General features: G+C 26.1%; 1 protein-coding gene and 2 long non-coding RNA genes across 5 annotated transcripts; 1 reads left to right on the top strand and 2 right to left on the bottom strand.

Moving 5' to 3' along the window:
* Window positions 1–5,132: 5,132 nt before the first annotated feature.
* LOC147656251 (uncharacterized) lies at window positions 5,133–6,073 on the bottom strand. The gene is made up of 2 exons (XR_015294718.1): window positions 5,784–6,073; window positions 5,133–5,478 (listed from the first exon to the last, which is right to left on the bottom strand). It is a non-coding gene; the product is annotated as an uncharacterized LOC147656251 (long non-coding RNA).
* A 4,146-nt stretch (window positions 6,074–10,219) lies between these two features.
* On the top strand, window positions 10,220–21,618 carry LOC116415643 (uncharacterized). Of its 3 annotated transcripts, XM_086916023.1 has the most exons (10): window positions 10,220–10,341; window positions 10,471–10,547; window positions 13,589–14,115; window positions 14,867–15,066; window positions 15,780–15,969; window positions 17,881–18,146; window positions 18,868–18,978; window positions 19,069–19,107; window positions 19,998–20,524; window positions 20,823–21,618. In XM_086916023.1, the coding sequence occupies exons 6-9, from the start codon at window positions 18,139–18,141 to the stop codon at window positions 20,245–20,247; spliced, it is 408 nt and encodes a 135-aa protein (XP_086772149.1). In that variant the 5' UTR covers window positions 10,220–10,341; window positions 10,471–10,547; window positions 13,589–14,115; window positions 14,867–15,066; window positions 15,780–15,969; window positions 17,881–18,138; the 3' UTR covers window positions 20,248–20,524; window positions 20,823–21,618. The 3 variants fall into 3 exon arrangements, with proteins under 3 accessions (XP_086772149.1, XP_086772148.1, XP_086772147.1); XM_086916022.1 differs by lacking the exons at window positions 10,220–10,341; window positions 10,471–10,547 and having other exon boundaries at window positions 13,775–14,115; window positions 14,885–15,066; window positions 19,998–20,278; window positions 20,365–20,524; XM_086916021.1 differs by lacking the exons at window positions 10,220–10,341; window positions 10,471–10,547 and having other exon boundaries at window positions 13,775–14,115; window positions 14,885–15,066.
* LOC147656250 (uncharacterized) lies at window positions 21,532–24,465 on the bottom strand. Its single transcript, XR_015294717.1, has 3 exons — window positions 24,164–24,465; window positions 23,807–24,071; window positions 21,532–22,226 (listed from the first exon to the last, which is right to left on the bottom strand). It is a non-coding gene; the product is annotated as an uncharacterized LOC147656250 (long non-coding RNA).
* Window positions 24,466–24,838: the final 373 nt, after the last annotated feature.

Raw genomic sequence — 24,838 nt, 5'->3', positions numbered from 1 at the left:
TACGATAGCATTGACTGGATACAAGGTACAGAAAATCGTTTCTTGCTTTCATTGTGCAATTAAACGTTATATTTTTTAAGTATAATATTTATAGAAATTATTTTGCAAAATTATTATATTTTATAGGAAATTTCATATTCTCTCTGGTAATAATAAAATTTATCGATTTTTACAATATTTATTACTTTTAACGATTTCTCATATTATTATTAGTTTATTATGAATATATGACTTTTTGTATCAAAAATGAATATATATTTATAATATCGAGATGCATGACGGTTTGAATATTAATTATCGTTCATTAATTCGTGAAAATAATTGTATATGCTAACTTGCAATTTCTTTATTAGTTGAAATAAATAAATATAATGATTACATTTACTGTTAATATATTTCGAATTTCTCTCGAATTTCTATTTATTTAATTTTGTTGTAAAAATATCCATTTCATATTTCATTTTTAGAAATAGTAACAAATTTTCAGATTATTAATATTAATTTTTAAATTTATAATACTTATATAGCATATTTTCATATGAAATTTTTTAAATTTATTCGTTTGATGTTTTTATTTATATCTATTAAATCAAAATCAAAATCTAAAAATCAAAATAATATTTCATATTTCTTTTCTCTCTATTTTATGTTTTATAAATATAAAGAACTCACATGAAAATTTTGTTTTGATCTTTGCTCTATTGTTTATTACTCAGAGAGCAAAAATATTCATATTATAGGATCCAGTGTCATCGAAATACTGCACCGTTTTCATACCTGTGTCACAAGTTGTTATACCGTTAACGCTCAATCAATTTACGAATGGACGAAACTAGACAGGAAAAATGGTTTTTATATAATTGAGATATAAATTGAAAAGCTAGTTGATCAATAGATTTGTTATATTGAAAATCAAAATTTTATAAAGAAATGGTATTACGTCAGAAAGAAGTAATTTAAAATAAATTTAAAATAAACAGGCTAATGATATTAGAATATCGTATAAATTATATTTTATAACTATAATTTCGATAAATAATATAATAAATAATAAATAATAAATTATAATCAACAATATAATTAGATGCGTTTTTCATAAGTTACACTTTTGAATGAAAAGATACTATTTTGAAAGGTTAATAAATAATTAATAGGTTAATAACTTTAAAATAAGTAGATGACAAGATTATATATTTGTTTTAAATTCTCATTATGTCAAAGTGAATAATATGAATAATAAGAGATATCGTCAAAATCGAAATTAATCGAAATTACGATGAAAATCTCTTTTCTAAGAATCAGTTTAGAAGAAAGCTTTTCTTCATGTAAACGTTCGAATTGCGCGTGCGTATTTCAGGTGTAACTATGACAGAAGAGCGCGTGCGTGCACCTCGTAACACGCAAGCACAACGAAGACACGTCTTTAGATCCCGTACACTTCCCGCAGTAGCGTGCCAGCTTGACCAATTAAGGGCCTCTTCCGTCGAGACCTCTTAATGGTGGATGTGTTGCGTTCGCTCGAGCGTGCGCGCAACTAAGAACCAGCCCTCGTAACAATGTAATTTTCCGTAGCCGTTCCACTTCGGATCGTCTGGTTATTCGACGTTCAATGCGCTCTTCTCTCCGCTTCTTTTTTTGATAAACGAGATTTTGCAGCAAATATAACATATCATTTTTCTCACATTTACTTATGCCTTTATATATATATCTATAAATAAAAATATAATCATCAGAACAATATTAGATGAGTAATATTATCAAATATTAATATATTATTATATATAATTGATCACAACCATATTATATAAAAGTATATTTTATAAAAAGTTGTATATCGAAAGAGATCGATATTAATTTTAACGAATTCTGAAAATTATCAATCTATTCCTCAGAAATGGCGATAGTCGGTACAGTGAGAACTATGGCGTTATATCGGGGAAGGTCGAAACCATCGTGGAACTTCGCAGGGGAACGCCGTAACCTCGAGAAGATGTGTGGAGGCGAGGCCAATGAATGCACGACGCCAAAGAACGGGAAGGTGAGGCGTGATCACGGTTCTGACCTCAAGAACTCAAGAAAGAGAAAAAACGAAGAGAAAGAGAAAGAGAAGGAGAGAAAGATCAAGGCGAGAGAAAGATCGAGGAAAACCAGCTGAAGCGGGAGATGAAGGGCCACAGGATTCAGAATACATATGTGCACGAATCGAGAGAACTCGCCGATTCTCGCTTCGTTTCTTCAAAGTTCTCTTCTTTTTCTCTCTTATGGAGGTATATACGCGCAGCAGGCACGCGTGTAAATTTCTGGAACTTGATACTTTCCCGTGGCGTGTTCGAAAGGCAGAAATCATTCGCATAGATCTGCGAATGAATCTCTGTTCTGCGACGCTTGGATAGTTCAGTCATACCCAAATGTGTCACTTTATTTGCGTCGTATTAAACGAATGAATAATAATTTTGTTTTATACGTATGAAAATATGTAATGAGATTCTTTTATTAGATTTTTAAAACACGCATTTTAACATGAAATAATATAGGAAAAAGTAGGAATATAAGATCCTTTTTGTTTTAAAAAACAAATAAATAATTTTAAGAAATTTTATACGAATCATGCTGTATAAATATGAGTATTCTAAATATTAAAAAACTTAGAATTTTTTTATTTCTTTTAAATCGTTTTATTATAATGAATTGTATCATTATCAAAATTGAATATTTTTTTCACAAATATGAAATGTAAAAAATAATTATAACAATTAATTAAATATTCAAATTTTAACCTGTAATATTTTGATAGACAAAATCTTTTTATCAATCGGGTTTCATTAAAAATTTTATTATTCCATTCTGAATAATCTAATATATATTTAGACAGTCTTACGATTAGTGCAGAAAATTTATAGAATTCCGGAAAATCAGTCTCATCGAAACGTGACGCGAATAAACGTGCTTTTGTGTAATCCATACTATACGGTATCCCTAGTTTGGTATGAAAGGAAAGGAAGAGCGACGAGTCGGAAACAAGACGAGAGATCTAACCTGAACAATGCGAAAGGCACGGTAATTCGCACCGCGTTCGAGTAATAATTTTTCCGGCGACAGGAAAATCATTCCGTAGATAGACAAGAAGGTGGAGCACGGTCATGGGAAGAAACCATTAGAGGAACTTCCTCTGGCTTGGTAGTAGCAAGAAACTTTGCCTGTGTTTTGCGCTTTGCCGCGCGATTCTGCTCGCATGTGCGACCAGGAGAGACCAGGTAACAGCGTTCCCGTGTTACCGGTCCGCGGCCACTGTAATTTATTTAATGTAAGCGGCACATCATGGTTGTGCGCGCACATGCGCATGCGTATATAGGGTGTTCGGACGAAGTAGAAAAATAGATATAGAAAATTGAAGGAATGATTGTACATACTAAACAAATATGGTGGTATGTGAAGATGCTGTAGAAGTTCATTTTTCAAATTATAATCAATTTAATTATAAAACTATATAAAACTATATATTAGGACAAAAAATTGTCTATCTTTATTTAGATCATAATCAGTAACTATTTATATTATATTTCAGAAATTATTTTCGTATTTATATTTATTTATAAAAAATATAGGTTATGTTCGTGCATCTTGAGGTATGTAATATTACATTCAGTATAGAATTATATTTCAAACAATTATTTATGAACTAACATTATTTTTTTATACATAGCTTAAAATGTGAATTGTAATAAATTGATACATACATACGATTATTTTTAATGTTATTATTGCTAATTTCGTATAATTTTACTTATGCTATTGAGCAAAATCAGAAAAAGAGAAACTTATTTGTTATTAAATGAATTTTTTAATTTCTATTCTTTTTTATTTCATATTTATTAAAAAAAATATTGTTTTAATAAACATAATTATATTATTTAATTTTATAAATTAATAAACAGTTATAGACTTAGAATTTTAAGTATGAAATTTTTCTCTACTAAATACGAAACAAAACAAAGATAATTGTCTTATTTTATTTTATTTGATGCAAAATTAAATTGTTCATTACTTGAAAAATAAGTTTCAACACATATTTATATATCAATTTTTTTTATATTTAATTTTTTAAAACTATCTTTATATACTATCTTTTATATTTAATTATTTTTAATTTTTAGTATTATTTCTACAATTTTCTACTAACTTGAATCGAACACCTTATATATATACTGCTCACGTATTTATGCTGTCTTTATATGTGCACCGTGGAAATCTACTATTGGCAAGCAAACATATCGATAAAAGTAAGTCTAATATTGTGCATATTTTGTAAATGCATTACAACATACAACATAGTTTTGATAAAATTTGAAAAGATTGAAATTTAAGATGTAATGTAAGTTTCTTTGAGTTTCTTCTTCTTTTTTGAGGTTAGAATGCATTATATGGCTTATAGATTTTCTATTATTCTGAAGATCATTTTTTGAAAATATATATTAATAAGACTAATTTTTCGTATTAATATGAAAACGAATCCACAAATTTTAATAAAACTTATATTAAAAATAATTAAGGAAAATATAAGGATATGTGTTCTTTTATCGATATTTTACGAATACGAATACGAATGAATAATTATATAATATAATTGCAATAATTATGATATTATATTGCAACAATCTATCTACGTGAATAGATTAAATTCTGTAGTGATAAATTAAAATTATAACATATAGAGATTGCAAAATTATATAGAGAGACATTTATAATAAATAATTTATGAAAATTGTTTCATGTTTTAAAAATAAAAGGATATTTACTGAATTAAAATTAATATTTGATCTTAAGAAGAAGAAAAATAGTGTTTATCATGAAATTTTATCATTAGGCAACGAAATAATTAGTAATTGAAAACTGCTTGCAATTAAAGCAATTAATGTAGAAAAAAAATTCTAAAAAAATGATATATAACATCCAAGAAAGAAATTATTTTTCGTTATGCTACTGGCAAACCAACTGATAGCTCATTTGATTGACCGATAAGAATTATTACAAGTTCCTTAAGTGGTTTTAAAGTAATCTTTCAAAATGATCTGTTTTTCTATTAATAATTTATTCAACAATAATTATTTCGCATTTAATAGAATAGACCGAGATCAAAAGTTATTTTTATTTATTTTTTTTCTTATCTAAAATTATTGAATCATAATTACTTCAATTTATATTTCGAGTAATAACAATATTATTAATTAAAAATAAAAACCAGATAAGATTTTACAACTATTCCTCTATCAATTGTAACGTAATTTCTTAATCTTAAAAATTATTAGAAAATTTCAAACTTTTTACCAAAAATTATTTTAAATTACAATTATGACAATGATATAATTACGATGTAATAATATATATCGCAATATATTTCTTTTTCAGAATCATTCTTTTAAATATTCCACTTCATCAACATTAACACTTTGCACAGGCCAATGATCGTATCAAATTTCACTAGAATAAAAGGATCACATTTCTGAAGCAGTTGTTATCATAGTAAAATGTAACACATTGCTAGATACAGAAAATTTCTCCGAAATATTGAATTTTTGATAAAAAAAAAAAAAAACCGGTAGCGAAAACCGTTTCATCGATCGATCGTCGTTTATCATGCCAGCATAAACGTAGAGAGACACCATCTAGGAAGTCAGCGGGTACCAGCATGACGACATCAGATTTGCTTTCCCGTTTCATTTGATCGTAAAGCTGCCACGAAGATTTTCATGATTTTTTTTTGCGAAAATATCTTTGTTGCGTACTTTTCGATCCTGAGAACAGTTCCATTTCCATCGCCTTCTCTCGATATTTCTTCCTCGTTTACGGATTTATGGGAATTGTCTCGCATTTTTTCGCGGTGAAGATTTCTTTTATTTTATTTCATTTATTTATCGTCGAATCTTGAAGATTGGCATTTATTTGATAACGAAAAGATTACAAAATCGATGCGATTGTTTCGTTAGAAAGATCTCAATGGATTTAGGAAAAACTTAACTTTTATAAAATGAGAATTTCAAAAATTGTCACAGAATTGTGATAAAAACAATCGAATAAGATATAGAGTGTTAATATTGGACGCTTTTTGATTGTAAAAATCGAAACATAAAAATTGCGTATATAAAAATGTTAATCGAGGTTTATTTATTAAATTATAAACAATTGAAATTTGCGTTTTAGATGAAATATATATAAAAATAAGAAAATAATTATTTTAAATTTTAATGGAAAAATTGAATAAGATTTAAAAATTATAGATACATACAGATTAAATTATGTTAGGTTATACGCATAAAGAAGTGGAGACTTGCTCTTCGTACATTTATATTTTTTTCTATAAGAAATAGAATAGTTTGCAGTATAGTAATGGAAAAAAGTTATTTAAAAAATTAAATTCTACTTAATTTCGATGAAATAGAAGAAATATAAAAAGGGAAGAAAATTATAGAGAAGAAAAAGGCATCTTTTAGGAAAGTTCGATCGAAATTGGAACAACTAGTTTCACTCTCGAACGAGCGGTATCAAGTGTGCGAGAAACGGTTCTTCGAAGTGTCCATCTACTTCTATTGCTTAAGAGCGTATTTATCGTGTGTATCTACACGAATGTGAATCAGAAATATATATAAAGATAGAACAAAATTTTTATCTTTAATTTTATTGTTATTTACTTTCAATTTTTCATTGTACATGTAAGATTAGTTCCAACTTTGCAGCGTCCACTAAAAATCATTCTCGAAATCAAATTTCGAAAATTTTATTTGCATTTCAATGAATGAATAAATAGTAATTAATAAATAAATCTCAACTGACATTTTTATATTTTTACTTAAATTATTAGGGTTATCGACCTTGAACACTCGAAAGACATTAAAAAACAAAGTATTCGTAAATCATCGTAAATCATCATTATTTCTTCCAAACTTATTATCTGAATAATTTTCTTCAAGCTATTATACTCAGTTGAGTAAAATTGCACGTGCTGTCTTATAAGGAAATTTATTCGTATTCGGGAAAATTTTATTTTGAATATATTTTAATAAAATTTAGATAAATTTTATTTCGATAATGTATGAAGCATAATTGATTATGCGTATATTATTTTTCCACAAGATAATAGAACACTAAAATTATTTATATTTAAAATTTTTTTATCATTTCAAAATTTTATTTTAAAAAAATAATAGAATACCAAAGATTGATTTTAAGGATCGATTTTATTTCGCTGAAAGTGATAAAATGAAAAAATGATTTGACTCACAACAAAATATTCAAAATTTCAATACAAAACGAATAGAATTATTTTCGCGATAACGCAATCTCTTATCATACATCAAATAGACCGAAATCGAAAAATTAACTTTTCTCGACAATCGACAGTTAAATTATTATATCTGAACGCACTTACATTTGTTCCATCTTATCAGAGAAAAAGGTGATCCGGTGCTAAAAGCACCTGTGTTCAAGTACGCATGCATGCGTGACAGAGGCACGGATAGCGGGGAGAAACGTACGAAACCCTAACCTGGCTCAAGTTGACCTCCGCACCTGGATTTGCGATCGGGTATTTAACGGAACCGTGAAGAAAGTAAAGTAGAAGGCTGGGGGCCCTGCACAGGTGGCCTTAGCCAGAAGAAAAACACGTCTCGAGGACTCGTCTGTTTCTCCCGATCGTTGTGCAACGGAACTCGTTCACCGATGCCATTCCGCGAAACCTGTGCAACGATTCCTTAAACGGAGAAAATTGTGGAAAATGTGAGGTGAGTTATTTTTTTTCTTGATTTGTATAAGTTTCAGTAAAATGATTTCAAATTTTTTTTTTTTTTTTTTTTGCTAAATTTCTATAAAAATACACTTAAAGAAATTAATTCAATGAAACAAGATATAATATCTTTGATCTTATTTTCAGAATTTAACATTATTTATCTCTCGATATATGAAGATTAAATTAAATTATGATTATGAGGTAATTATTTATTCGAAAATTTTAATATTTTAATTGCGTTAAAACAACAAATTTTCTATCTGTTCATTGAAAATATAGATGTTGTATTAATTTCATAAAAAGTTTTCATGGAGAAGCTATTTTTAGTAAATTTTTCATCATCAGCGTGATTTATTACGTTTTGAAAAAAAAAAAAAATTCATTCCTTTCCTTTAATAAAATCCGGTTATTTCGGATATAAGTAAAATAAGCTGGTACCATGTGTTCACCACGGCTTCGTGATTTCCATCATTATTTAGCATCAGCATTCCAGGAAATAAATATCTTCGAAAATGAATAAAACGACGATTTGTCATTGCTGACAAGAACTCTTGTCTTTTTCGACTTTATCGAGATTTTTGTAACTAAGAAGAATGCATAAATCGTTGTAAATAAGAGCTGTACTTAGTTGAAAATATTTAAAATAAAATAATGAAATTGAAAAATGTTTCATTAATTAAGTTTATTTGAAATAAAATAAAAAATATTATTTTTTGAACTCTAGTTGTCAAAGAGATTTTCGAATAATTGAGATTTCATCATAATTATTTTTATTTAATTATTAATTATTAATGTAAGAAATTCTATATTTATTTCATTTTATTTTATTTTATTTTAATTATAATTTTACAATTCTATTATATTTTATATAAACATTATATTTGTAAAAAAATATATTACAGATTTGATTATTATAAAAGGAGGTCACCATTCGAAAAAACATGAGAAACACTGTGATAGGAGAATGTTGCGGATTAATTCACTGAAGCCATATTTCGGGTCAGATTGGTCGAAGCGTGGCCGGAATCTTACACGTGACTCAGAAAACCTTGAACAGAAGGGACAACGACCTCCGAATCCTACAAAACTTGGGACTTTCTTTGATGTCATCTTTTGATTCATTTCATTTTGTTCTAGTAGTACTCAATACAATAGTACAATCAGAGCGCACATTTTATAAATGGAGAAAAAGAGAAAGAAAAAAGCAAGGAAGAAATAATTACAGAAGTAAAAAGTGGCGAGAAAATCTTGATATATATTAATTCTTCAATATTTAAATTTTTGACTTTTTCTTGAAATTAATTATAGATGTTTAGAAAAAAATAGACAATGTGATTTTAATTTTAATTTTAAAATCATATTGTATATAATAAACAATAACACAATATTAGAATAAATATTAGAAAATCTTAAATAAAATTAGAAGTAAAAATATGAATAAAATATTATTTTTGTATTTATATAGTACAATTATCTGTATAATAATATAGTATAGTATAGTATATAATAGTTTTCGTTTTAGCTTTTTGACATTGATTGTAGAGAAGATTAGATCATTTAAAACCATAACCGTATAATATATGTTGCATACAGTTTTTTATAAATATGCTATATTAATAAGATTTCTAATAGGAATCTAAAAAATCATTCAATCATTTTATTCTATAGATATTCAACAATAACAATCAACAAGATGTTAATGTGAAATCAAATGAGATATTGAAGATTGATTTTTGTGTCAAAACAAATAATTAAAAAGTTAGTATACAAAAATATTGATTGATTTATTAATTTAAGTTTATATTAAATAAGTACATCTATCTATATCATGACTGTCATCTCATTTTTTGTTAATTATATTTATAAATAATTCTATCTTTTATATTTTCGAATGTAAACTAAATTTTTAAAATTATATGTAGATATGTATTGGCATCATAAATTATGTATTATTCTATATAATAGTATTGTAAAAGTTATCATTCCTATTCAATTCAATTCAATTCATTTCTAATTAAATTTCAAATACGAGACAATTTTAAAACTTTATCACTAAATATAAATTAAAGCTATTAATTCCTTGACCCAGAAAAAAAATCATTGCAATTTTTTATCCAGATCGTTTAATAAGGAACAATCATTCATATTTCCGGTTTCTCTGAAAGAATTGATGACCGATGGCTGCTGGAATTCTAAGGAACATAAGGAGCCCAACTAGAAGGAAGAATACCGAAGAACGTGGCAAAAGAAAGAAGAAAGAAGCAGCCTGGCTAGCTGTGTGCGGACTCTGGGTTTCGCCAAGAAGACGTAACGGTAAATCCGCGGCCGCTGGCGTCCGATGAACCCACTCTCAGCCTCGCGCACAACTCGTGTAGTCCAGTGAACACGCGTTTCTTTACCTGTCTACGTCTGTGTTTAGTGTTGCGCGTGTAGGTGCGCAGGCCAGATGCGCGTGTAGGTGCGCAGGCCAGATGCGCAAACGAACTGTGGAATACATGTGCTATGTAAGCGACCACGACTAAGCCATCGAACCTGTCATCGAATTATTACTATGCGAATAGGTACGTATAGGTATATATATATATATATATATATACACATCTGTATAAATGAGCATATATAATGTATAGTATAAGTTGTACAACGTGAACAGCATTTTAATCGGTTGTGCTTTGTGCTTTTCCTACGAGGCCCCCACTGAGTGGCCTGCGTCAGGGACAAGGAAACCTGGGACAGCAGGTTGCGTCATCGACCGAGAAGGAGAAGGGTTAGTATCCGGAAATTGGGTCGTTCAAGTTTGATGGGATTTTAATGAACCGATTATGTGATTTGTTAGCCAGGATTTGAGAATTTTAAATAAGATTTTTGATTAAGAATTTTAATTAAGATTTGATTGACTTAACGAAAAGGTTAAGTATATTGATATAAATATATTATTGTTTGAAGATTTTCTTTTTAAAGACAATTCTACTTTTAATCTTGAACTCGTATTAGATTCAAATCGATTTTTAACTTTTATATGATAAATTTAAGATTCATTCAAGATTCAATTTCATTCTATTTTTAATAATATTTCAACATATGATATGAATTAGCTATGAATTCCTGTGTATTTAATAATTGTAAATATTTTTTTCAAATATAAATGTGATTTAATTATATTATGAAAAATGTAAAATATTTTTTATCCATGTAAATTCCATATATCTATTTCCTTACTTTATATTAAGAAAAAATTATAATTAGGCAAAATATATATAATATGAAAAGTGTTTTTAAATTCATGAAATTTTAACAAATCATTAAATTTTTTAATCATTAAATCAATATATGGCATTTTTATTAACAACTATATTGGCATGTTCTATTCTCTTTATTATCAAATAATTTCAAATAAATTAATTTTTTTATATCTTTTAAAATCTTTTTATCTTCTATCCTTTGATTAATTTTTTTAGTTTTGAAAGAAATAAAATAATTAAGATAAAATAAAACTTAGATAAATATTTAGATAAATTTGTTAAATGATAGAATTATATTTTTTAACAGCTTTTATTCAAATTTATAATATATCTATATATTTTTATGCTTTTTTGTTCCCTATTAAAATTCCATTTTATAAAGTAAATTTAATCATTATATTTGATAATACTGTGCTATAATATGGTTATATACGCATACATCTATCAACAAACGTTATAATAGACGAAAAGTAAACTTTTAAAACAAATTAATTTATTTTATCTACTCTATTATATCACATTATTTGTGATGTATAAATCAATACAAAATCAGCACACAGTATCGAAAGTAAGTACCACTCATACGCAAGTCGTATATGCCGATAGCCGACGCAATCGCATCAATGCGGGGCATATGCATTCGTTGACCGAGGTGAAAAGTGAACAACCGAAGGAAAAATTCTGTAAGCACACCGGTGAAATGGAAAACGCCAGAAACGCTCTCTCATCTGAGCCGTATCATATTTACGTCATTCATTAATTTCACATCAGCTAGACGGTTTCATTATACTACAATCAACAATTCGTGTATTATTTATTCATGCCATTTTTCGTATCTTTGATAATACATCGCATTACGCATGTTCTACTGCTTTGAGAACAATTGGAATTTGTTAGAAATCTTTCTTGTACTGTAATTTTGTCTATTTTTACGAAGAGAATATCAAGTTTCTTATACATGTAATTAAAAAATTTATATAAATTTATGTCGTATTTTTCTTTTTCTTTCTTTTTTTTTTTTTTTTTCTTAAGGAATTAATTTCTTGATATATCAGGATCAATATTTTTTAAATGTCAGCATTAATTTACAATTTAATTTCACATAAAAGATTTCTTTATAGTGAATTGTACTTTGAAATTATAAAGATAAAAATCAACAATCAGTTGACATTTTTCATCTCACATACAAAGAAACAATTTATATATTTGTATCTTTCGTCTTATTAAAAAGAAAGTGATTCCTGACTGATCTCTCAAATTTGATTAAGAATTTTTATTTCTATATTTTAAAATTTCGTAATTTTCAAATTCAAATATAATATTCCTTAATTTATTAATTTCTCGAATTCAATTGTTATTATTATATGAAAAGAGAGAAATTATTTCGATTATTGTAAATAACTTTTTTGTGATTATATAATCGAAGTGAAATTGATTTATATCGATTATTCATCGATCGTTTTGCACTTAATTTTAAATGTTAATTCTTGATTCAAGAAATTGAAAAGTGTTCATCTTATTTATAAAAAATGAAAGAAAATACAAAATGAAATAAAAAAAACGTAATTTTGAAAATATTTTAGATCTTTTTTTAAAAATTTTATTTTATCATTAAAAATAGAAAACAAAATAGAAAAAAGTTTGAAAATATTGTATATTTTAAAATAACAAGAAAGATAATAGGAAAAAAAAACAATAATTAAATAACTTTTCATTCTATCATATTTCATTCATTTTTAATTATTCAATATTCAAATTTATTTAAAAAATTTTATTTTATTAAGGTAAATAAATAATAAATATCAAAGAAGCATGAAGATATTGCATATTAAAAATGGTTTTTCTGAATGTAAAAGATATGAGATAAGAAGAAATTATATACGAAAGGACATGTAGAGTAAAGGAGAAAGGACAAAACATAATGGAGGTAGAAATACAGTTATCTCGGTCTCAGTGAGTTCTTGCTATAGTCGTGTTGCTTGCTCTTCTTTTCATCTTTCCTGTCATTATCTCCATCCTTGCTTGCACTTTAATTAGCTTCACTTCGAATGAGAATCCACCGAGCTCATAAAAATCCTCTTTCATGTGAACAAATACACGGCAAGTATAGTAGTAACGGAATACATAAGAAAAACAAAAAAGTTATTTCGTTCTACTCTTTACGATCCTTTACGATAAACAGAAAAGAACTCATCCTTCATTGTAATGCAAAAATAATGAAAATCAAAGATGATTTATATACGAGTTGTTAACCTCGAAAACGTGTATTTTGAATAAAAGTGTGCATATCAAGAAAAAAAATGACAAGATGAAAAAAATTAAAAATCTAGTATTAAATAACAAAATATATATATATATACATAAACTGAATCATATATTTTATAATATATTTATAAAATGTAAAATATATATTTATACATATATGTATAAATAATATTTATATTAAATATCTATTGTCTACTAAATATCTTATAAATATAAATAAATAAATAAATTATGTTTTATTATATATTTATAAAATAGAATAAAATTTTTGTAAATAATATTAAACATTATTTTATTTCAGAGATAAAAACTTTAAAAATAAAGGAAAATTTTAAAAAATAAAAATGGACATGCAAGAATTATATCATTCAATAAAAAAATAAATAAGAATAAAGAAGATGAACAAAGAAAAAATAATAGTCGATGTTTAAAAGTCGAAACAAAAAGAAAGATCAATGACCATGATAAAGAAAGAGGAAGAAAGGATGCATACAAATAACACGCATGCATGTAGGAAGATCGATTCTCGAGCAATCGAGCGAGTGCGTGGGGATCAGTGTGCGCCCCCGTTGACTCGTTGACTCACTGACTCTTGACGGACTTACCGTTAACCAGCAAAAGTGAACCAAGTAAGTCGTGTCTCTGGAACTTGCGGTACTGATTGTACAGTATGTTACGTGTGGGACGATTTAAAGCTCGCTATTGTCATCGATCGAATATATATTGAAAAGATTTATCAAAGAAAGTTTGAGCGAACGATTTCCCCTAACCTCTCTTTAAACTGTGACTTTTACTACCTATAAAAGTTACTATTATACTATTATAAAGGTTGGTCTATGCTTATTACGTATCATTATGTCATATAATGTTATTATAAAGTATTATTCAGTGATGCAAAATATTCATAATTTTATTTCATATCATTCGTATTTATGTTTCAAAAAGAGTTTCTTTTTCTGTTCTCTCGCTTTTCGATATTTCTTTCTCGTCATTATAGATTTATGAGAACTTGGTTTCATAATTATTCCTGATAAAGATTCTTTTTATATTTTGTAAAATAAAAAAATTATACTGATATGATTATTTTGATATTTTTATAAAATTATCATAAATTTTACAATATAGAAAATGATTTAGGTTATGATGATTTGAATAACACGTTATTAAATGAAACTAATTTGCTATTTGGTTGGATAATGTTGCATTGTACCGTTGCTCGCTTATTTCTATTAGGAATTTAGATCTTTTTTTGTGGAAAGTATTCTCTAATTTGATACGGATATAAAATTATGAATTATTACACCGTATCACATCTCTGGATAATAGTTAACGGCGTTATGACAAATTTATGATATGAAGCCTTGTTTTAATTCAACTTATATATACTTTATGAACTATCGTCTAAATTAGAATTTATTTTATATATATTATAAATAATTATATTATAAGATATTTTTAAAATATAATTGATTAAATGATTTTATATATTTTAAACAAAATATTATTTTTTAACTATTTAAGAAAATTTTAAGTATAAATGATTTTTTGAAAATTTTTGTTTTAAAAATGTTCACGGTAGCCTTTTCAATTTGAAAAGGGTTGCACCATATGGAAGATGAGGGTAAAAAACTTAGGGTCGATTTTCAAGAATTTATTCGACCATTTCATTTTGGAGAAGGATAATTAAGTGGGAAATTAATCAAGGCAATCGCTAAAAAAAAGATTCCACCAAGATGAGTCTGCATGCTAGATAAATCCGAACGAAGAAAAAAAATCTTGGTAAGCTTTGATTTCCGGGTTATAAATCGATTCTTCGAAGGTTCAGGAAACACGACAGTAACATATGTTCGATGCAGATGCTCGATCAACTCCTTTCAAAACACTCCTTCTTACGCTATAAAACAAGAGTTACTGTTCTTTTATTTATAAGTCGAATAAATCTAGCAGCTTTTATTAACTTAACAAAATTGTATAAAAATATTTTAATTTATTATATATAAATCAGAATATATAAGTAGAAAAAAACTTTAAGTGATATAATCTTAAAATCCAAATTTTTTCACAGATGTAAAAATAAAATTCTTTTTTAATATTCACTTCTTTTTTGAAATAAGAAAATTAACTTCTAACAATAATAATAATGAAATAGTAATATCTATTTGAATTTATTAAATAATGCAAATCTTTAAGAAATATTTTCATCAATTTTATATAATAATTTATATAAAAATTAATTTAATTAGTATAATTTTATTTTCAATAAATAATGTTTCTTTTTATGCAAAAATAGTTTTGGATAAAAAAGTTTGGATTTGATTTGAAATAAAATAAAATAAAAAATTTAAATTTCAGTATTTCAAAAATTAATTTTACAGAAGAATATTTTTTACATTTGAAAATGGCTAAGTACTTTTCATGCTGATTTCATTTCATTTTAAATAATTGTTCAGTTTTAATCTTTTGTTTTTGTTTTAATTTATATATTTCTGCAGGAAAAATTGTGGAAATAATGTAGAAACTGTAAAAGCACAGAAACAATAGAAGTGTCCTTCGCGGTAAACCGTGTCGATTGTAATTGCATGATAGATTGACGCCATTGAGAAGAATCGGCGGACCTTGACAATGCTGGACTCCTTGACGGTACAATGTCAGTGAACCGGTCTATAGAACGATCAACGAGTGGTAACTATCAAGGATATACACATTTTGTACCATCTAGTACGACAGTGCTCTTCATAACCTCTTTTTCAAATCTATTTTTTTAAATTGCTATTCTATAGCATATTTTAGAATACATAATTCTCTATAACATGTAACATGTGACGATACAATTATATTGCAAAAATTGTATTAAAATTTTACTAAATATAGAAATTATTTTTTTCTTGCTAAATCAAAAAGATTTGGAAATAATATTCTATAGATACGATATTTATATAGCTATTTATTATCTTCCTTGATGTGATATTTAATTTTTAAACGATAGAAATAATAAATATATTAAAAAATAATATATATTTATAAATATATTAATTAATAATTTTTGACAAAAAACAAAAATATTACCAATATCTTTTATTGATTCAATGTCTTCGTTGAAATTATAATTATTAGTTAATATACTGAGGATAATATGCCATCAATGACTTTTTTTGTATTAGACGTTGAATTGCATTGATCATATTTTATTATGAAAACCCAATTATAAGCTTCTTAAGTACCGATAGTACCTACAATTGCGAAGAAATTCCGTTAATAGCCAGGACAATTTAAAACCGCTATGCTCTCCGTCAATGTTGCATTGAAAATACAAGCTTTAAAATATTAACAAGCGGTAAAACATAAAATACTTTAAAAAAAACGGAAAACTCTTAATTCATATTAAAAATATAAGCAAAAAATGCAAATAATAGACATGATGAATGTAATGATCAATGCACTCTTTATGGATATTCAAAACAATCTGTTAATGGATTTTTGCAAATTCATTCAAGATCTAGAAAATTTCAAATTCAAATATCCATTAGGAAATTAATTATTAATTTAAAAAGATTAAAATAAAAATGTTATGTATTTAATAGTTGCAAACATAAAAAATCTTTTGAAAAAGTTGTTCGCACGATTGTCAAAAATTATCAATTTTTAAAAAAATCTTTTATTAATCCTGGACAAAAAAAAAAGGGGGAAAAAAAGGGTTTGAAAAGATTTGAAAGGATAATCCATCGTTTCTAAAACTTAACCCTTCAAACACGGATGGTTGTAAACCATTCTGTATGAATTGCCGGCCTAGGTTAATCCTTTTAGTTATAGACGGAGTCAACTTTTTCTACGATTTTTTCCCATCTGTTAGTAAATATTCTTAACCATTACCGAAATTTTTTCCAAATCTTTTTCTCATCATTTAAATTAAAGCTTATGCTTTTTGCATTAAAGAAACCAAAAATTAAACGTGTCATAAGCGAAGTCATTTCTTTTTTATAAATATCTGATGGTTTCTTGAAAAAAAATTTAACCCTTTCCCCAGATTAAAGCATGTTACGAAGGTTAAATTTTTTATATTAAGAAAACCAAAAGTTAAGTATGTTATAAGTGGAAACTTACTTCTTTTTTTATAAATTCTTGCTGATTCCCTAAAAAAAATTTAACTCTTTCTATGCTATAGATTAAAGCTCGTTATGGAGAATGAACTTTTTGCAAGAAATCTAAATTAAGTATATAAAAAAAATATTTTCTATAATCTATAAAAAATTTTATCATCAAAAGATTAATAAATAATTATATTTTTAATAAATAAATTTTTATTTGATAAATATACTTTTTTTCAGGAATTCTATCGATCATACATTTTTTTTCAACAATCATTTAATGTTCTTCTTCATAATATTTAGACAAAAGTTTGAATTATTTTTTTTATTTATTTTTTACCAATTATAATTTTTTATTAATTTATTAAAAATGTTATTTTGTACATTAATTTTCTATAAGTTTTTTTTTTAATTCTTGAAATATGTAAAATTATTTATATATATTCAATTTTCAAGAATTGCAACATTTTAATTTCTCAAAAAAATTTAATGAAAATTTATTTTTCAGCGTCACATATTGATGAACAGATATCAATAATTGTAAAATAAATCAAAAACATTTCAAAATTGGTCAATTGGTGGTTATTAATTATTACTATGATAATGTATACGTAATTCATTACATTATCGTATCCAGGAAATCTGATTTTCAAGAACTCTTAATAATGCCATTATTAATATTTAATACTTATCTTAATAATATGTTATCATGAAATATTTACCAGTATACAAATTCAATAAAAGAAGATAAAACAAGGCTAAGTAAATGTCAAGGTAATGAAACTTGTACTTATCAAGAACATTAAATGATACTTTCTATCCCCTTTTTTAATATTTTAATGTTCAGGATTTTTTCGTTAAATCATTAAAAATGTTAAATTTTTTATAATAAATTATAACTAATAATAATGATAAAAATAGATGATATTTTTGTATATATATTTTGATATATTTTTTGAATGTATAAAGATCAACAATAAATACAAGAAATTATATTTAATTTTAACTTAAATATTATTAATTTATTTTGAATCAAATAAATTGAAATATAACAGCAAAGCTAAGAAGTTAGATTGAATTTTCCAATTTCTCAATTTTGCAAGCAGATGCGAGTAAAAAATTGAAAAAAACACAAATCAAACAAAACGAACATCGCCTTTCCGTGAAACTGAAAAGATAAAAGATCTTTCTTCGTAAATCTGACAAAAATTGAAAAAGAGTAAAACGAACGTTATGTTCAACGTAAGCCTATTATTCCATACATTTTCACTCAGTTTACGTCCAGTACGTGCAATAAAATCCTACTATTATGACAATTTTCTTTCGACCAGGTTCGACTAGTCGAAAATGTCGACCGTCATAAAAAAAAGGTTTGAGTATGGCAATTCGAGAATTTTTCGGTAGTGGAAAAAAATAAATGTCGAAAAAAACCACCGATTCCGTTACATACAATAGGCAAGGCTTAAAAATATTGAAGAAACCACGTTTTTTTCAGTTTCAGTTTTCTTCATGGTCCATCGTGTGGGGCTTCTTCAAAAAATTCTCGTTTATGGTTCTGGTGTATATTAGGGGGCCGCAAAAGTGCCGATGTGAAGAAACTGGACAGGTATGCATACCTGAAAAGACTGTGGAAATTGGAATGATTGTTGGGAAAAGATTTAGTTTCATTATTTATTGCTCTTTATTATCCTTTAAGATATTGTTTACAATTATTGGTCCTGTGGATTTTATACAGGTATGTTAATTTTATTTAAGTATAGTGAAATATATTTTAACGAATATACTAAATTATAAAAATATTAAAAAGATATAAAAAAATTATAGTTTAATATAAAGTTTAATATAAACTTTTAATAATAGTTTAATATAATAAAAAATATATTATATCATATTAATTGTAGATGGATTTATAAAGATTATGTGAAAATAATTTTTATACTTTATATGTAATAATCATTTTAAAATATTTGTGTGAATTGTATATTAAAATGTACAATTTGAAATATTTTCTTTACATAATTATCATTTCAAGAAAAAGTTTATATGCAAAGTCTAATATATTATTTAAAAAAATAGAAATATCTATTTCTATTTATTATCTATTTATCTATTATTAAAAATCTTGTACTCCTCCATTCCTCTAATGAAATAAAAATATTAATAAAATAATAAAATTTTTGTAACATTTTGATATATTTTCTATTGTGTTATAGAAAATTAATATTTTTTTCGCATTTTCTTTGTCCTCGATCTTCTACTTTTTAACAAATATTCGAACTTGCACAGTAGTCATCTAATATTTTATTCTCTCTGTATATAAAAATCATGATAGCAGATCTTCATATTGTTCCAATAAACAAAATCTTCTGTAAAATATAATCTTACATTCAATGGAAAAATATTCTATGAAATGACCGATTTTGCAAATAAAACCGGTTTAAAAATAATTGAATAATTTTTTATAATATTTGTAATGAATATTTGCAATATTAATAATATTTGTAATATTCCTAATGGAAAAATCTTCATATAAAAATGTACATTGAAAGATATGATAATATATTTTTATTGATATATTAAACTAAGTTGAAAAAAATCAGATAATCGACAGAAATTAAATTTTAGAAAAGAAGAAGAGAGACGTTTCTTTTTTAAACCAAGGAAAAATTCTCACAAAAAATTTTCCAATCGAAATTCAATCGATTCTATTCGAAGAGGGGAAGAGGCAAGGAAGAAGCGACTTCCTTCCTCTGTCCTTTGTCCTAAAGTAATGGAAAAGAAAAAGCGCAGGTGGGGTAGCAGGCCTGATCTCTTTTCGCTCTGCTCGAGATCTCATATTAGAGAGCATCCATCCATCCATCCATCGGGTCCATAGGATTTTATAGAAGCGTGGGAGAGAGGGACAGGTGGTTCGAGTTATTCTTGTGTATCCTGCGTTCTTCAGTAGCACCTTACCGTATATTCGATATTTCTGTTCCATATCCTACCTGAGCACACCTTGTGGGAAAACTTCCTGATGCTGATTGAACCGTGGAAACCGTGAACGCGATTGATCCCGTATCCGACTAGGATAGGCGCCACGAAATTTGCATATAGATTCGACAAATGTTTCATGAACGGTTGAAAAAAAAAGTAAAAGGAATTGGAAATTGGTAAGATAAATGAATCTTTGATTTCATTCTACTTTATAGAAGAATATTATCAATTATTTAAAATTTGGTTCTATTCAAATGACCGATCATCTGAATGGAAATGTATTTAAAAATGTATCTAATAATATTTTTTATATGCATTTTAGAATGAAACGATATCTAATGTAAAGATTAATAATTTATTTTCTTTGACTCATTTCTTTTACAATATTTTATTAATAATAAATTCCTCATTTTTATATTTATTCGCAATTATCTTTCGTTAATTTTTAAAATATTCGTTCTTTTACTTTGGTAGGCAATTATCTCTTCAAAAATGATTTTACGAACGCTAAAAAGAAGTACCAACACTTACGTATCCTGTCGTTTCACGAGCCAACTTAATTTACGCTTCTCGCATGAAAGTTTAATTGCCTCTACTCTTTTCGCGAAACAGGGAATTATTCGATCAAGCGGAGAAGCGTGAAGAGGAACCTGTGCCTTGCCAATGTTTAAACTCGAGATGATTGTAGCTGTTTCTAAAAATAAACACGACATACACGTATATACGTTGGCGACCACTGAATCCTGAATGACGAAACTGAGTTCCGTTATAAATTCTTGGAAGATACCGGCATGTGACGTAATTTTACTGAATTATCGTGCAACTTTTCGACGTGACTGCAGGATAAGCATTCTCCGCGTCATTTTGTCGAAAAACCTGTCTTTAAACCTTCTCTAACGAAAAATAAAATTGTTCATAAAATGAAATTACATCAAGCGAAATTAGGTTAAGGTAATTTAAAAGGAAGAGATGAATCTTTTTTGAGATCGAATTATGTTAATGAAAAAAATGTAAATGAATAATATATTGAGTGAAATTGTATTGATAACACACAATGCAATATTGTAATATTTTTCTCAAAAATGAACATGTAGAAAGAGTTGTAACCATGATCAAATTAATCTATACATTGTGAATTAGTTGCATGGGTATATGGGATGTATGAATCTTTTCTTCTTCTATATTTTCTAAACAAAAAATCCAATTTTATATTTATTATAATAATATTATAATAACATTTTATATTATATTATAATAATTTAAGCTTTTTAATTTTTTTTTTATTTCATTTTCTATTTTTTTTTTTTCATCATAATCTCTTCTCCACTCTTAAAGGTTAAATTTATTTTAGATTGATATATTATACAGAAAACTAATAAAATATATATTAAATTTTTCTTTCACAAAGATGAAATTATGAACAAGAAATTTTTACATTCAATTCAAATTGGAAAGATGAAATATTTATCTTATGTATTATTACTATAAATATAAGAACTACTTAAATAAATATTTATATATAAATACAATATATAAAGCTGAAGAAAGTTATTAATTGTAATATCATCAGTATTCCAAAAATTATATAGATATCTGCCTTATAAAATAGGTATACTACGACGTATCGATGAACTAAGGATTAAGGACTAATACTTACTAAGAAAAGATTTAAGATCTTAAGGTAAAGTCTTTCAAGTTTGACTTGTATTCGACCGACAATTTGCTTGTAGTGATTTATAGTTGTAAATTATTTACTAACTCATTGTTAGAAATTTTCTTGGTGAGCTTGGTTAACCCTATCTTAATCTGGGTGTCATATCTTGATTATATTTCAGTTTTCCAGCATAATGAATTATTACCATTACAAGATCTATCCAACTGCAAATAACAAAAAAATTTGCTTAAATGCAATTATTTATTTATTATCGATTTTCGAAAAAAAGAAAAATTTATCATTTTAACATGGAACGTTTGCAATTATTTATTTTGGAAGTTAATTTCTTCTAAAACTTTTTAAATGGTGTTATATACTTTTCTTGTAAATAAATTAAATTATATTATAAATAAATTAAATCAAAAAGATATCTTTTGATGTTTCGTTTGTGAGATTCGAGGATCAAAAAATGAAAAGATCTGTTTTCCTGTAGTAATGATTTTTCTTTCTCACGAAACCGATCTAATGGTTCTCGTATACCCCGCTATTGAAAACTCGGTTGAACGGCTCATAGAAAACGAACCCATTCAATATTCACGATCCTTTTTCTCGGCTTTAGAAAATATCTCGAACGAAACCCCTTTCCGCCAATTTTCAACGTGAACAATGTTGTTACAATGACCCAGATTTTCCTTTCCGCAAAAGAACAACGCATATGGGGAAAGGATTTTAAAAAATGGAATCGATTTACTGTAAAGATCTAATATTGATTCAAAACGAGAAAAATAATCGGATCGATTTCACGATTAATTTGTAACTTGTAAGAAAATCTCTTAATTTCTTTTTTTTTTTTAATTAAATTATTTTTAATCAAATATATATTATATTTGTTTTAATATTACAATATGTCATAATTAATATATTAATATTAATTATACAAAATTACTATCTTTCTTCAAAATTATCAATTCTTTTTCTTTACTATCTTATACATATATAGAATTTCCATAGTTAAAGGGTTTACTTGAAACAGGTACCGTTCAATTTTCTTAAGTTTTGAATGAATTTCCTGGGTCAAAAAATGACATTTGTCACGATATTCCATGTGGTTTGAGCAAGCTTCGTAATGAACGGCAAAAAAGCATGGCAGGTAGGAAAAAAACGAAAACGGAAATGCGTGAGACACGAAGGAACGACGGCCACGAAATCCCCATAACCCCGCATTGATCTTCTTCCCATGACCCGAATGTATTGTGGAAACGCATTCGCGTTCACGTTTCGCCCATTCTTCATGATATATACATATGTAAAAGCACATGTTGCTTTTGCAAATTACAAGGTACACACTTAGAAATATGCCTCTGTTGACATTTCTTATTCTCCATTCAGAATTAGTCGCAGAAATTCTCGAGTTAATACTTTTGATACTCAAGGTAAAGATATTCGAATTTTTTAGTAAGATATGTGTATATTCTGTATATTACATGATGCATAGATTATTATACGTTATATAATAAGAGATTAAATATATTATATATTAAAAGATTATATGTAGATGGGGAAAAAGCTAGAATTGCTATTCTATGATATATTCTATTGTATATGTATGAGCTTTTAGGCTTTTTGAAGCCTAGATTTTTAGGTTAGGTTATAAATTTTCTATAAACGAAAATTTATAATTCATTATATATTATTAACAGTGTTTAATTTAATAATAGTTATCTAATAAATCGTATTTTATGCAAAATAATATATATTTCCTTCTAAGATAAAGTGAAAAAATTTTAAAATCATATAGAAATACCTGATAAATAGTTAGTTTGCAGTTCGTTTAGCTGATACGAACATGTTCTTCGATGGAAAACAACTTGTGTGTATATATATATTTATATATATATAATAGGGATAGGCTTTTTTCAAAATAATTTCATATTAAAGAATGAAATTGTATATCAAAGAAATGCGCCTTACAAGGCGATATCTATTTTTACGTTCGTAAAGTATAGTAGAACTTTTTTCTTATATATATAACAATGTAAGTCATGTTGCAAAACATTGAAAAGAAGATTCTGTTTTATAGATTTATAAAAAAAAACTGGAGTTAATATTTTTATTCAGCAATGTAAGTACATATACCTTTCATGAGTAAATGTATAATAACCTCTTTGTCGCAACACGTAATTTAGTAAAAATAACATAGCTCAGAAAGTCATAATTTCACCATGGCGATCAAATTGAAAGATATTATATTGCCTACATTGTATTTAAAATTTACAGATTTGAACTTTCATTGTAACTCAAATTATATTCTCGAACAATATTCAAATTTAAATTATAGCCAAATATATATTTATTTCTGTTCAATATTTTTAATCTTTTTTATTTTATAATACATACAGAATGTTAATGTATTAATGTGACATTTTTTGATTTGTTTCTAGAGACAAGACAAACACAAAAATTGATATAGAAGAACGAGATAGAATTAGATAACTCTATCTTTGTTATACTATTTTTGTCGCTTTAACGTAGGTAAAGTTAATTTATCTATCCTAATTGAGACTCAATTAACATTTTTAAATATTAACTTTTATATTAAAAATAAAAAATTTTTTATGACATAGAGAGAAATGAATGAATGACAAAAACTGTTGTAAAAGATTATTTTTTTTAAGTTAAAACTTTCTATAAAAGGTTATTAAAAGAATAAAAGTTCGCTTAAAATTTTAACTACAAAAAAATGAAAATTTATCCAAAATATTAACAATTAAACATATTTAAAAGTGAAATCGATAATCAAATAATGAGTAAGGGATTCGAAATGATTTGAACTTTC

Source organism: Apis florea, unplaced genomic scaffold (genome assembly GCF_048593485.1).
Source record: "Apis florea isolate Af1SG1 unplaced genomic scaffold, ASM4859348v1 contig_37_pilon, whole genome shotgun sequence".
Taxonomy (NCBI): Eukaryota; Metazoa; Arthropoda; class Insecta; order Hymenoptera; family Apidae; genus Apis; species Apis florea.
The sequence above is the reverse complement of the archived record's forward strand: the minus strand, read 5'-3'. Positions and strand labels throughout refer to the sequence as shown.